The 13,593-nt window shown below is 42.5% G+C and overlaps 1 protein-coding gene and 1 long non-coding RNA gene across 5 annotated transcripts in view; one reads left to right on the plus strand and one right to left on the minus strand.

Moving 5' to 3' along the window:
* Positions 1-3,960, minus strand: part of LOC140491531 (uncharacterized) — a 19,535-nt gene extending 15,575 nt beyond the window's left edge. For both annotated transcript variants that reach the window (XR_011963331.1, XR_011963330.1), the window contains exon 1: positions 3,683-3,960. This is a non-coding gene — a long non-coding RNA (uncharacterized lncRNA). The remainder of the gene's footprint in view (positions 1-3,682) is intronic.
* Positions 1-12,891, plus strand: part of ccdc92ba (coiled-coil domain containing 92Ba) — an 88,596-nt gene extending 75,705 nt beyond the window's left edge. For all 3 annotated transcript variants that reach the window (XM_072589843.1, XM_072589844.1, XM_072589845.1), the window contains exon 4: positions 3,957-12,891. In XM_072589843.1, coding sequence (XP_072445944.1) covers positions 3,957-4,675 — 719 coding nt within the window. In that variant the 3' untranslated portion in view covers positions 4,676-12,891. The remainder of the gene's footprint in view (positions 1-3,956) is intronic.
* Positions 12,892-13,593: the final 702 nt, after the last annotated feature.

Genomic DNA, 13,593 nt, shown 5'->3' on the forward strand with positions numbered 1-13,593 from the left:
TCAGACTTTGCAAATGATCAATTCTCAACGCTGTTTTGTATCTTAAACAGAAGATTTAGCAATTTGTTAATGATATAATAACTTCAGCAAAACAAAAATTAAATAACAAAGTAAACCATTTTGTCTATACATCAAACTCCAAAAAAACCTCAATTTTCACATCCTGTGAATTTTTTTAAAATGGCTGGAGTGAGAAAAATAACACTAAAACAGAGAAAATAGCAGGTGGTGGCCATTCAGCTCTTTGAGCCTGCTGAGTCACCATTCATGATGATCACCCAACTCAGTACCCTGTTCTCACTTTCTTCCTGTTCCCTTTGATCTCTTTAGCCCTAAGAACGACGTCTAACTCCTTCTTGAAAACAGTCAATGTTTTGGTCTCAACCACATCCTGTGACAGAGAACTCCACAGGCTCCTCACAAATTGGAAGGTCTGTGATGGAGTAGAAAGTGGGAGAGATGAAACGGCAAAAAGAATCCGAAGTGTGGGGCTGAAGCATGCAGTAAACATATGTTCAAACGTATAAATTAGGTATAGGAGGAGGCCATTTGGTCCTTTCAGCCTGTGCTATTATTAAATAAAAACATGGCTGATCTGACTGTGGCCTTAACTCCACTTTCTGCCTGCTGCCAATAACATTGACTCTCTTGGTGATCGAGAGTGCACCTACCGCCACCTCATGTATTCTCCAATGAACTGCCTTCCACCACTTTCTGGGGAAATGAGTTCGAAAGACACTCAACCCACTGAGGGAAAAAACAATTACCTCATCTCTGTCTTAAAGGGGAGAATTTTTAGTTTTAAACTGTATAGTTAAAAAAAGCTAAAAGCAAAATACTGGATGCTGGCGACTTGAAGTAAGGTAAACAAAGTTCTGGAGAAACTCAGCAGATCTGTTGCGTGAGAGTTACCGTTTTGAGTCGCTTGCGACTCTTACTCAGGACTAAAAAGAAACAACAGATGTGTCCAGAGGAGCAGTGAATGGCAGAATCACGAACAGTAATTGCTTGAAACCAAACAATAAGAGAAAGAGAGAAAAGAAACTAAAGTAACAAAAAAAAACTTAAAATGCAAGCAAAGTTACAGTGTAAAATGTTGAACTCAATTGAGTATTTCAGATGGGTCAGTTTTTGTCCAGTGTGTGCTGGAAGATTTCCTCACACAGTATGGAGATAGACCAACAAGAGTAGAGGCAACATTGGATTTGGTACTAGGTAATGAACCAGGTCAAGTGTTAGATTTGGAGGTGGATGAGCACTTTGGTGATAGTGATCACAATTCAGTTACATCTACTTTAGCGAAGGAAAGGGATAGGTATATATGCACAGCAAGAGTTGTAGCTGGGGAACAGCAACTATGATATGATTAAGTAAGATTTAGGATGAGGAAGGCAACTACAGGGGTTGGGCTAACAATTGAAATGTGGTGCTCGTTCAAGGAACAGCTACTGCATGTCCTTGATGAGTTTGTACCTGTCAGGCAGGGAGGAAGTAGTCAAGCGATGGAGCCGTGGTTTACTAAAGAAGTAAAATCTCTTGTCAGGAGGAAGAAGAAGGCTTGTGTAAAGATTAAACGTGAAGGCTCAGGGTGCTTGAGAGGTACAAGCTAGACAGGAAAGACCTAAAGAGAGAGCTAAGAAGAGCCGGAAGGGACATGAAAAGTCTTTGTCAGGTAGAATCAAGGAAAATCCTAAAGCTTTCTATAGGTACGTCAGGAATAAAAGAATGATTAGAGTAAGATTAGGATCAGTCAAGGATAGTAGTGGAATGTTGTGAGTGGAGTCTGAGGAGATAGAAGCACTAAATGAATATTGTATTCACAATGGAAAATGACAACATTGTTGAGAATACTGAGATACAATTTATTAGGCTAGGTGGGATTGAGATTCATAAGGAGATGTTAGCAATTCTGGAAACTGTGAAAATAGATAAGTCCCCTGGGGCAGATGGACTTTATCCAACGATTCTCTGTGAAGCGAGGGAGGAGATTGCAGAACCTTTAGCTTGGATCTTTACGTCATCATTGTCTACATAAATAGTGCCAGAAGACTGGAGGATAGCAAATGTTGTCTCCTTCTTCAAAAAGAGGAATAAGGACAATCCTGGTAATTATAGACCAGTGAGCCTTACTTCGGTTGTGGATAAAGTGTTGGAAAGGATTATAAGAGAAGATAGGATTTATTATCATCTAGAAAGGAATAATTTGATTAGGGATAGTCACACAGTTTTGTGAAGGGTAGGTTGTACCTCACAAACTTTATCACGTTATTTGAGAAAGTGACCAAACAGGTGGATGAGGGTAAAGCGGTTGATGTGGTGCATATGGATTTCAATGAAGTGTTTGATAAGGTTCCACACAGCAGGTTATTGCAGAAAATAGAGGCATGGGATTGAGGGTGATTTTCCTGTTTTGGATCAGAAATTGGCTAGGTGAAAGAAGACAGAGTGTGTGGTTGATGGGAAATGTTCATCCTGGAATCCAACTACTAGTGGTGTACCACAAGGATGGTTTGGAGCCACTGCTATTTGTCATTTTTATAAACGACCTGGATGAGTTAGTAAATTTACTGATGACACAATGGCTGGTGGAGTTGTGGACAGTGCTGAAGGATGTTGCAGGTGACAGAGGGACATTGATAAGCTGCAGAGCTGGGCTGAACAGTAGCAAAAGGAGTTTAATGCACGAAAATGCGAGGTGATTCACTTGGAAGGAATAACAGGAATACAGAATACTGGACTAATGGTAAGAATCTTGGTAGTGTGGATGAGCAGAGATCTAGGTGTCCATGTGCATAGATCCCCAAAAGTTGGCACCCAGGTTGATAGGGTTGTTAAGAAGGCGTATGGTGTGTAAGGTTTTATTGGTGAGGGATTGAGTTTCGGAGCCATGAGGTCATGTTGCAGCTGTACAAAACTCTGGTGCAGCCGCACTTGGAGTATTGCCTACAGTTCTGGTCACCACATTATAGGAATGATATGCAGAGATTTACCAGGATGTTGTCTGGTATGGAGGGCAAGTCTTATGAGGAAATACTGAGAGACTTGATGTTGTTTCATTAAAGAGAAAGTTGAGAGATGACTTAATAGAGACATAAAGATGATCAGAGGATTAGATAGGGTGAACAGTGAGACCCTTTTCCATCAGGTGTGATGGCTAGCTTTAAATTGCAGGGTGATAGATAGAGGACAGATGTCAAAGTAATTTCTTTACTCCGAGAAGTGAGGGTATGGAATGCCCTGCCTGCAACAGTAGAACTCACCAACTTTAAGGGCATTTAAATAGTAATTAGATAAATGTATGGATCATAATGGAATAGTGTAAGTTAGATGGTTCACAAGTTGGTGCAATATCGAGGGCCAAAGGGCCTGTACTACTCTGTAATGTTCTATGATTAGATTAGATTAGATTCCCTACAGTGTGGAAACAGGCCATTCGGCCCACCTAGTCCACACCGACCCTCTGAACAGTGACCCTCTGAACAGTAACCCACCCAGACCCATTCCCCATATTTACCCCTGACTAATGCACCTAACTCTTTAGACAATTTTAGCATTGCCAATTCACCTGACCTGCACACCTTTGGATTGTGGGAGGAAACTGGAGCACCCGGAGGAAACCCACACAGACACTGGGAGAATGTGCAAACTCCACACAGATAGCCATCCAAGGCTGGAAACAAACCTGGGTCCCTGGCACTTTGAGGTAGCAGTGCTAGCCACTGGGCAGCCCATAAGTTCAAGGTTGAGCTTAGCCTGTTGTAAGGTGCCAAAGGATGAGGTGTTGGTCCTTCTATTGGCTTACTGTGCTTCCATTTGTGGTAGTCGAGGGGGTCAGGTTCCAGACAGAACAACTTTTCCCATTAGGTAATGGAGAGAGAGAGAGAGATGCGTTTACTTGAACGGAGCCTGTCCCGTGTCCATTTGGTGTGACCTGTGTTTCTCATTTGCCTTTGCAGAGGACTGTGAGCACCAGGAGGACTGTGCCCCCCTCGAGGCTGAGATCAGGCAGAAGGAGCTGCAGAACGCGGCGCTGAGGAAGGAACTCCGCCACAAGGAGGCGCTGATAGCGGCGCTGGAGGACAGCCTGCGGCGGAGGGAGCGGCTCTTCCTCGAGGAGCTCAAGAGGCGGAGTCACAGGATGACCCTCCTGAACAGTGAACTGCAGAAGCAGTCGGAGACTGCGGCCCAGCTCGCATTCCAGTTGCACAGCGTCAAACAGAAGCTGAGCAACTCCAGGCAAGGCGGTCGGCCTTCGGACAAGCCCGCCGATAAAGCCATCCCGACATCTCCGGTGTACACGTCAGTCTCGCTGAGGAGGCACCATAAAGTCCACGCGAAAGTGACCGATAGAATCTGCACCGAGAGCCCGCAGAGGCGCCGGGCAGGACTGGACGAGCTGGACCCCATGCCCGACCCTGCGCTTTTCCTGCGGGCGAGGTGGCATCACGGCGGGCGGCCGAGCCAGGCAGGCGGCCGGGCGCCCGTCACTCACGAGTGCAGACTGGAGAGCGGCGGCCTCGCGCCTGCGCAGTCGCTCGTGCCCAGGACTGTGGCCGAGGGCAGCTCAAAGTGCTCGAACTTTCTGGGACCTCCCGCCGAGACCGAGATCCCGCTCACGGACGAGGAGAGCGCCGGCGAGGATCTGCAAAAGGCGCGGGAGAGCGTTCGGAAGTAGAGCAGCTCTTTGTCACGGGGGTTAACGATTAGAAGGAACTCGCTTTGATCACTCGCGTCTTTTCACACCCCGAAACGCGCCCGCATGCGATGTTGGTCACCGTGCAGGCAAATGCAGCAGCCAGCCTTGCACCGAGCGAGGCCCCGCACATAGCAACGGGGTGACCAATCACCTGCCGCTCCTCTCTTCCTGCCATTCACTGAGGCGACAGCCCCATCGACAAAACCCCAAGCCGAGCTTCAGCCCCCGCGAATAACATTTTGGAAGAAACAGACTATTTAAGGTGAAGAATAGGCAAGATGAGCGTAGGCAAGTAATATACAGAGCTTTCTTATTAATCTCAGGAACCTGAGCCTCTATTCAAACAAATCAGTGGGTGATCCAGCTGCTTAATAGTTTTTTGAAACTGTTGTGTTTATCCAAACAATCCCCTCAGTACAAAAATTCGAGACACAGACCCTGTATACAACACTGCAGGTAACCCTATTCCAAACATTGGCATACTTTTTAAAACATAAATACAAGGCAATAAAGTAATCACGTGGAACTTAAAGACAGTCTCCAGCTACAGAAAACAGCACACACACACACACACTATCTTCATCACCTAACTGACTCCTGTATGAACTCACCTAGTGTTTGACTGAGGGATAAGGGGCCTACACTTTACCAGCAGAGAGTGCTAACTATCTCCCCTTGACATGCTTTAGTATTACCACAGCTGAATCCATCACGAACAACATCCTGGAAACCAAAAACTCAAATAAAAGCAAAATGCTGCAGATGTAAATCTGAAGGTCCTGAAGAAAAGTGACATTAGACCCATAACATTAATCCTGCTTCTCTGTCCACAGATGCTGCTTGACCTGCTGAGTTTCTCCACTTTTTCTGTTATTTATCCTGAGGGCTACCTTGGATCAGAAACTGGGCTGGCCATGTAAAGAGAATGTAAGGAACTGAACATTCTTCAGCAAGCAACCTATCTCCTGACTTCCCAGAAATTTTCCACCATCTTCAGGACACAAGTCAGGAGTATAATGGAACATTCTTGGCTTACTTGAATGAATGTAGTTCCATTAATGTTCAGAAGGATCAATACTATCCAAGACAAAAAGCTAATTCATTTGGCCATTCATTTCCTCTACCATGGAACAACAATGGCAGCAGTATATACCATCTACAATATGCACTGCAGCAATTAGCCAAGGGTCCTCGAATAGCATAATCCAAACTAATGCCCTCTACCATCTCAAGGGCAACTAACATATGAGAACGCCACCACTTTCAATTTCCTCTCTAAAGGGGAATTATGGTAATGTCATTGGACCTGCTATCCAGAACCCAGGGGCATGGGTTCAAATCCCATGGCTGATGGTGGCATTTGAATTCAATAAAGGTCTGGAATAGCCAACTGTAACCACTAGCGATTGTTGTAAAAACCTATCTGGTTCACTAATTTGGCAAGAGAAGGAAATCTGCTGCTTTTACTGAGTCTGGCCTATATGGGACTCCAAACCTACAGCAACATGTTTGATTTTTTTTTCCCCAGCACCCATGTGTGTGCGCAGGTGTGAGACACAGTGAAAGACACAAGATGCATGAATCTTTATTCAAATTTCCACCACCAGGAAGAAAGGAAACACCCGAGTGGCCAATAGACAATAGGTGCAGGAGTAGACCATTCTGCCCTTCGAGCCTGTACCACCATTCACTATGGTCATGGCTGAACACCCTTAATCAGTATCCTGTTCCTGCCTTATCTCCATAACCCTTGATTCCACTATCCTTGGGATCTCTATCCAACTCTTTCTTAAATGAATCTAGAGACTGGGCTTCCACTGCCCTCTGGGGCAGAGCATTCCGCACAGCCGCCACTCTCTGGGTGAAGAAGTTTCTCCTCATCTCTGTCCTAAATGGTCCACCCCATATTTTTAAGCTGTGTCCTCTGGCCAGTGACAAGCAGTGCCCTTCACATCAAAGGGCAATGCTGTGTGATCAAACAGTGAAGGGGAGGGCAGGGATTAAATCAAAATAGAGTTGGAGGGGGAAATAATGCACTCCACTCCCTGTGGCGCCAACCTCTCCCTGAACAACTACAGGGTGTTATGTGTTTGATTCTTAACTGCCCTCTGGGCATTAAGTGCTGGTTTAGCCAGTTGTGCGTGCATCCTGTGAAGGTATAAAATATGTCACATTCTGTGTTGGCTTGGAATTATTTTGCTAGCCCAACACTGAGTGAGATAAAATCCTGGAAGAGCCTTCCCAACAGTACTACCAGTATATCTGCATCACATACGTATGTTGCAGCAACTCACCATAACTCTCTTAATGGCAGTTAAGAAGAAGTCATAAATGCTAGCCAAATCTGCAATGCTTGCATACAGGAATAAAAAAAATACATCCTATCCTTTCAAAGCTATGCAGCTTCTAATTAATCATGAGAGATTCAGAATTCTGGATATAAAGCACTTGCATTCAGCACGTGCTTTGTTACCCCCTCACATTATTTCAGATGCAAAAAAATGTTTAGCAATCATTGACTGCCCTTGGCCTGGACAACATGATTTACAAAAAATTCTCACCCTTCACAAATAACGATTTGGTGCTAGTTACTGACCAATGATTAGATGATGTGAGCTTGAAAGGACCCTTAGTAGCAAACTGAAGCAGACAAAACAGCCCTACTGTTAGAATGAATCGAACTCATTGGAGTCAATGACTCAAAAAGATTGTAAATAAGAAAACAAATTCACATTTTCTTATAACCTGACAAAATATTATTTCACATTTACTTCAAGAAAGATTTGCATCTATATATCACCATTCATAACTCCAGGAAACTCCAATGTCATGTCGGAAATGTGTCAGATATTTTGTGCACTGCATGCTTCCACAGCAAAGTGACAATGATCAAATCGTCTGTTTTTGCAGTGTGGAGTACGGAACAAATATTGGCCTGAGCATCAAAGATACTTTTCCTACTCCTCTTCAAAACAAAACTACAGATCTTTTTTATTCACCTCCAAGGGCAAATGGGATCTTGGTTTGTCAGCTGTCTTCAGTGCTGTAAAGGAGTATCAGGCTCTTTGGCTAAGACTCCTGGGTGGGACCTGAATTCTCAACTTTCTGAATCAGGGGTGAAAGCACAGTTCACTGAGCTAAAGTGATTGAAATAGCTAAACAAGTCAGAAAACACTTAATTTATCACATTAATCCTGTATTATTCTCAAACATATACATTATTCATAAAAGTCATGAAGCAAAATCATTGCAAAAACACTTCAACTGGAATATTACATAATTTGCAAGAAAATTCAACATACCCCAAGGCAACATGTTCCACTTAATTTGACTGTAATGGTCTTAATATTGACAAAATGCATGCTATGTCAGGTATACAGCCTGCAGGCAAAACATTTCAAGTTGAAATGAACAAAAAGTGCAATAAATATGTTCCCGATACAACACATTTCACTGAGGTACATTTTAAATGCTCACAATTTACAACACACTTGTTTGTGAGGTACATAGTCTGTGTGATATCACAGTTTCCAGTCCCTTGCTATACCATGGCTGAAAGGTCTAAGCAGTGGCCTCTCCCTATAGCTGCCCCAAATATTAGTGCATCCCTCAATATTACTGAATCAGTTCTAACTAATATCAAGGGATATTCATCAGTTTTTAATGTAAATTTGCTATTGAGCAACATAGATATATCCTGGACTGAGCTGTGTAGATATTTTTTAATTAATCTGTTCAGAGATTTTATCTCAAACACCTCTGGAACAGATGATACTTAAACCCAGGCCTCCTGGATAAGAGATTGAGACATTACAACTAAACCACAAGCACACCTTGGCTGAGCTCTGTATTAAATTATGCTTAATCAGATTAGATTAGATTTCCTACAGTGTGGAAACAGGCACTTTGGCCCAACCAGTCCACACCGACCCTCTGCAGAGTATCCCACCCAGACCCATTTCCCTCTGAGTAATGCACCTAACACTATGGGCAATTTAGCATGGCCAATTCACCTGACCTGCACATCTTTGGACTGTGGGAGGAAACCAGACCACCCGGAGGAAACCCACGCAGACATGAGGAAAATGTGCAAACTCCACACAGACAGTCGCCCGAGGCTGGAAATGAGCCTGGGACCCATGGTACTGTGAGGCAGCAGTGCTAACCACTGTGCTGCCATGGATAATTGCTCCAGTTAATACTTTCTGATTCCTGTTTCACTAACCTTGAAAACTCTACCACAAATAAGAATACTTTAAAATGTTATCCTCATCAGAAACCTCCATAACGTTTGGGGAGATGGTGGTTGGAGGATAAAGGGTGAGCAATCTCTGAATGAAAGCAAAGAGTTATCACATTTAATAAATCATCTGCCTAATACTGCTCTGTAGAATTTTCAAGCCCCCACTTCAGTTATGAATAACAGCCCAATGCTATTTTCTTTTCCATGATTAGCAAAATATCTATAAACATTAGTTCCAGAACTCTTATTTGTAAAAGCTGGTTTTCATGCTGCAATAATCACATGTACTTCTATAGTCTCTCAATGAGAATGTTTATCTGTTGGGATTAATAGTTAATCATTTTATCTCTACAGCAGGTTTAAAAAGGACAAATCAATGCAATATTGTAATATTTGAATTGTGCGTGCAGTTGTAATTGAAGCTAATGCCTAAACAATATCCTAAATGACTTTGCTGAAGACTTCATTTCTCTGTAGCCAAGTTAAAGGGACACTGCTGTTACCTTTAACATAAATGTTTTTTTGTTTGGCGAGGCAAAATTTTCAGCAGAGCAAGTAGTATGAAGAGACTCCTGGGGTTGTGAGAAGGGTTGTGTCAATTCTGCACAGGGGGCTTCCATTTTCTCTGCTGCCCTTAGTTTCTTTTCCCTTCCTCTCTAGAAAATGCTGACTGTCACGACAATGGAGTTCTCTGGGCACGAGCCCAGATCTGATCCCTGCCCCAGGCAGGTATTTTTGATGCATGTGCCCTACAGTGAATTTTGACTAGCTACGGGGTGCATCGTGTCTAAGCTCACTGCTGACCATTCTTTGAAAACTCTCATTACTATATGTATAGATGCCTGGTGAATCCAACAGATTGGCTTCAGGCCATCTTGTTTTGCTTGGCTCAGACCAGATTAGGTAGAGCAGTTGGCACCCAATGTAACAGCTTCGCTGTACAACAGAGGGGTTCGCCTGAGCCAGCATTCAGACTTGCAGTCCCTGCTCTTAATCAAGTAGATTACAAGTCTTCTGTCTCACCAGTGAAGCTGAGCAGGAACACATTTTGACATCCCCCTTTTTGTCATTGATTTGCTCTGAAGCATAAGTACATTTTGCCCATGGAGACATAACAACATCATGTAAGACACGGGAAATGGAATAAGTCATAAATATTCGTGCATGGAGAGTTGCCCCTTGCCTTATCTATTGCCTAATTAAATGTCTCTTTCCCCCTTGAACTAAATAATCACTTGTGGGCTAGAGTTAATTATCTTTCTTTGTTTAAAAGTATTACAGCAAGCTAAAGATTTTTTTTTTAACAAGACCAATCATTTTGGCAAAGGCAGTATGTAAAAGCATTGAATTTTAACTGATTTATTTCCATGCTACATTCTTCCCTAAGAGTGGTGCAGCCAGGGATACCATTCTTCCCATTTCTCAGTCTCCACGATTTTCCCAGTCTCTCTGTCTATGTCTATGCATCTGTTCCAATGATCCCATCTTTCAAACCAGCACTTCCAACATTTTTTCCTTGTTCCTCAATTGAGAATTCCCACTCAGTATGGTCAACAGAATCTTTTAATGTGTCAGATCCATTCCACAGATCTCTGCTCTTGTCCCATGCCCTCCTTCCCAAAACCACATTAGGGACACCTTTGTCACTTTGCTCCCACACTGATCTCTCTGTCGATGGCCTGTTACATTGCTCCAGTGAAGTTCCAACACAGGCTTGAGAAACAGCAGCATATCTTTCAATATGACACTCTATAGCATTGAACTCAATATTGAGTTCACCAACATAAGCCTCTGCCTTCGTCCTGATCCATGTGTTTTATCTTTCTTTTGAGTTTTGTTGCTGGGTTGATATTTGTTTCAATCTTCATCCAATTATGTTGCATTCAGATTTTTTTTAAGATTGTCATTAATGCCCACATTTTGACACAACTTTTGTCTCTTAATTATCCATTGTCACTCTCCTTGGCTGTTCTATCATTAAATCTTTTTGCATTTTAAAAAATTCACCCCTGGGTATCACCCTATTGTAGATTTTCTTCCTCTATACATCCTGCCCCAGCCTCTCCCACTGGCTCAAAGACACAGGTTTCTTTGTCTCTTTAGTTTTGATGAGCAACTATCAACCCACAACATTAACCCTTTCATTCCATAGATACTGCCTGACCTGCTGCGTTTCTCCAGCATTTTTTGTACTTATTTCAGATTTCCAGGCATGTTGTGATGGCATTTAATATGTGTGTGTGTAAACATCTTGCTCCACCACTCAATAAGATTGTGGCTGATTTTCTACCTCAACTCCACTTTCATGTCTGCTCCCTAAATCCCTTGATGTTGTCCAAAAATCCCATCAATGTCAGTGTTCAGTTCACCGAAGACTGACCATTCGCAGCCTTTTAGAATTTCAACAATACACTGAATGAAGAAATGTTTTCTTATCTCAGTCACTAAATAGACAACCCCTTGTCTTGAGATTCTGACTTTCCCCCATGTCCAGCTCAAGGCTTGGCAGCCAAGGAAAACAGTCTCCAACAAGAATTTTAAAAGCTTCATCAGCTCTCACTATTCCAAACTCCAGGTAATATATGCCGAACATCTCAAATGTGTAATTTAAGAACAAATCTGACTCTGAATATTCCTGTCATGACTTATCACAGTGTGATTCACAGAATGAAGCCTGGACCCTACGCAAATGCAATTCATATAAATAGATCCTAAATTAAATTCCCAAAGTGTTCTTTTTAAAATCCCAACAGTAAATGGTGAATGAGAGATTTCTGCGATTGTAATTATCTAAATATTATTGAAGGTTAGACCTGTCTGTTAAAACACAAGAGCAGAGTTCCCCAGTCATGGGACAGAGTTATTCCTCTGAATTCCCCTTGATTCCCGGTTTCTTAAATTTCTCTGCGCACTGCTTTGCAAGAACACAGTTTCATTTGACTTTTCCCTGTGCTTCCATGGCTTCATTAATACACATTATATGTGACAATGGGAAAAGGGGACGAGTGGGTTAGTGAACCTTGCTTTTAGAGTGGCAAATCCCCAGTCCTGAATTTAAAGGGGAGAGTTGCTTTTTGCTGTCAGTTGGGATCATTTCAACTGAATTTGTGTTAATTAACAATAGATAATCTTCACGAGCTTTGTGTTTTTCTGAGTACCTTGTAAGGTTTTGCTTAAAGGTGCCAAGTTGAATGGGATGCGAAAGAATGAGATCTCAGATTCTATCTCAAAGAATCCTTATACAGTGGAAGTAGGCCATTCAAAACTCAATAGTGACCCTCTGAAGAGCTTCCCAAACCCCCTACCCCTGCATTTCCCATGGCTAATTTAACTAGCCCGCACAACCCTGGACACTATCGGCTATTCAGCATGGCCAGTCCACCTAACCTGCAGATCTTTGGACTGTGGGAGGAAACTGGAGCACCGGAAGAAACCCACACAGACGTGGGGAAGAATGTACAAATTCCAGACAGTCAGTCAAGGACAGGAATCAAACCCAGATCCCTGGCGCTGTGAGGCAACAGTGCTAACCACTGAGCCACCGTGCCACCCTATCATTTTGTGTGGCATCAATTCATTAAAGGCACTGCCTATGGTGACAGTGATAGACCTTTACCTTAACTATTTAAACACTATTTAATTCTTCCCTTTGGATGCTTTTGTTCTGTTCGTAAAATTATTTTCAAGTCTTGTGGCATTGTTCCAAGGCAAACGTTTCTTTAAAAAAATGTGACTGTAACTAATGTTCGATTTTTCTTTCTGTAACTGATTCAAGTTCCATCCCATTCTGCAGCTTTCACATCACTCTCTCTGTTATCCTGTTCTCCTCGTTGTATTCCTGTCATGTACTTGCCTCGTTGTCTCAAGTACTAAACTATTATGATTCATATGTAAAAAGGCTGTTAAAGACTTATAGAATACAATGGTGCATTCATTTGAGGGGAAAGGTCAATCATTGCCCTGTGGCTTATTCTGTTGTTTTCCTTCCTCTCTATGCTAACTGTACAACAAGCATTAATAGCAACAATTGATACTTACATGGAACCAATCATGTAGTGAAGCATCTCAAGATTCTTCAAAAAAAGCAGTATGAAACAAAACGTAATACTGACACATATCAACATAGAGGACCAAAAGATTGATTGAAGAGGTAGGGTTTATGGAGTGCTATAAAGGAGGAGAGAGAGAAATTTTGTGAGAGAAATCCAGATCTTACAGCCTTGCAGTTGTAACCATGGCAATCAATGGGGAATACAAGAGGCCAGAATTAGAGGAGGAAGACAAAAGTCAGATGGCTGTATCAGATTTGAGACTAGGCAAACACAGTACTGTCAGATCGAGAGGAATGGTATGCATAAGAATTGTTGCCTAGTTTCCATTTAAATTGTCAGTTTTATTCAACATCTGTACATCTCCAGACATTTACAATTCGGTTTGAAATCTGTTTCTTGACTACAGGCAGTTAGGAGCACAAAAACAGTCTTCCCTAACAGGTTACTCAAACATAAGATGATGGTAGCACCACATTTTAACAGAGATAAGTTGCTCCAATGAGCAGCAAGTTGCGTGACGTAATCATTTCCAAGGATCCTGTGGTGTAGTCAAAGTATTTCTATCTCTGGGCCAGAAAGTCCAGGTTCAAGTTTCACCTACC

This window comes from Chiloscyllium punctatum, chromosome 19 (genome assembly GCF_047496795.1).
Source record: "Chiloscyllium punctatum isolate Juve2018m chromosome 19, sChiPun1.3, whole genome shotgun sequence".
NCBI classification, from domain to species: Eukaryota; Metazoa; Chordata; class Chondrichthyes; order Orectolobiformes; family Hemiscylliidae; genus Chiloscyllium; species Chiloscyllium punctatum.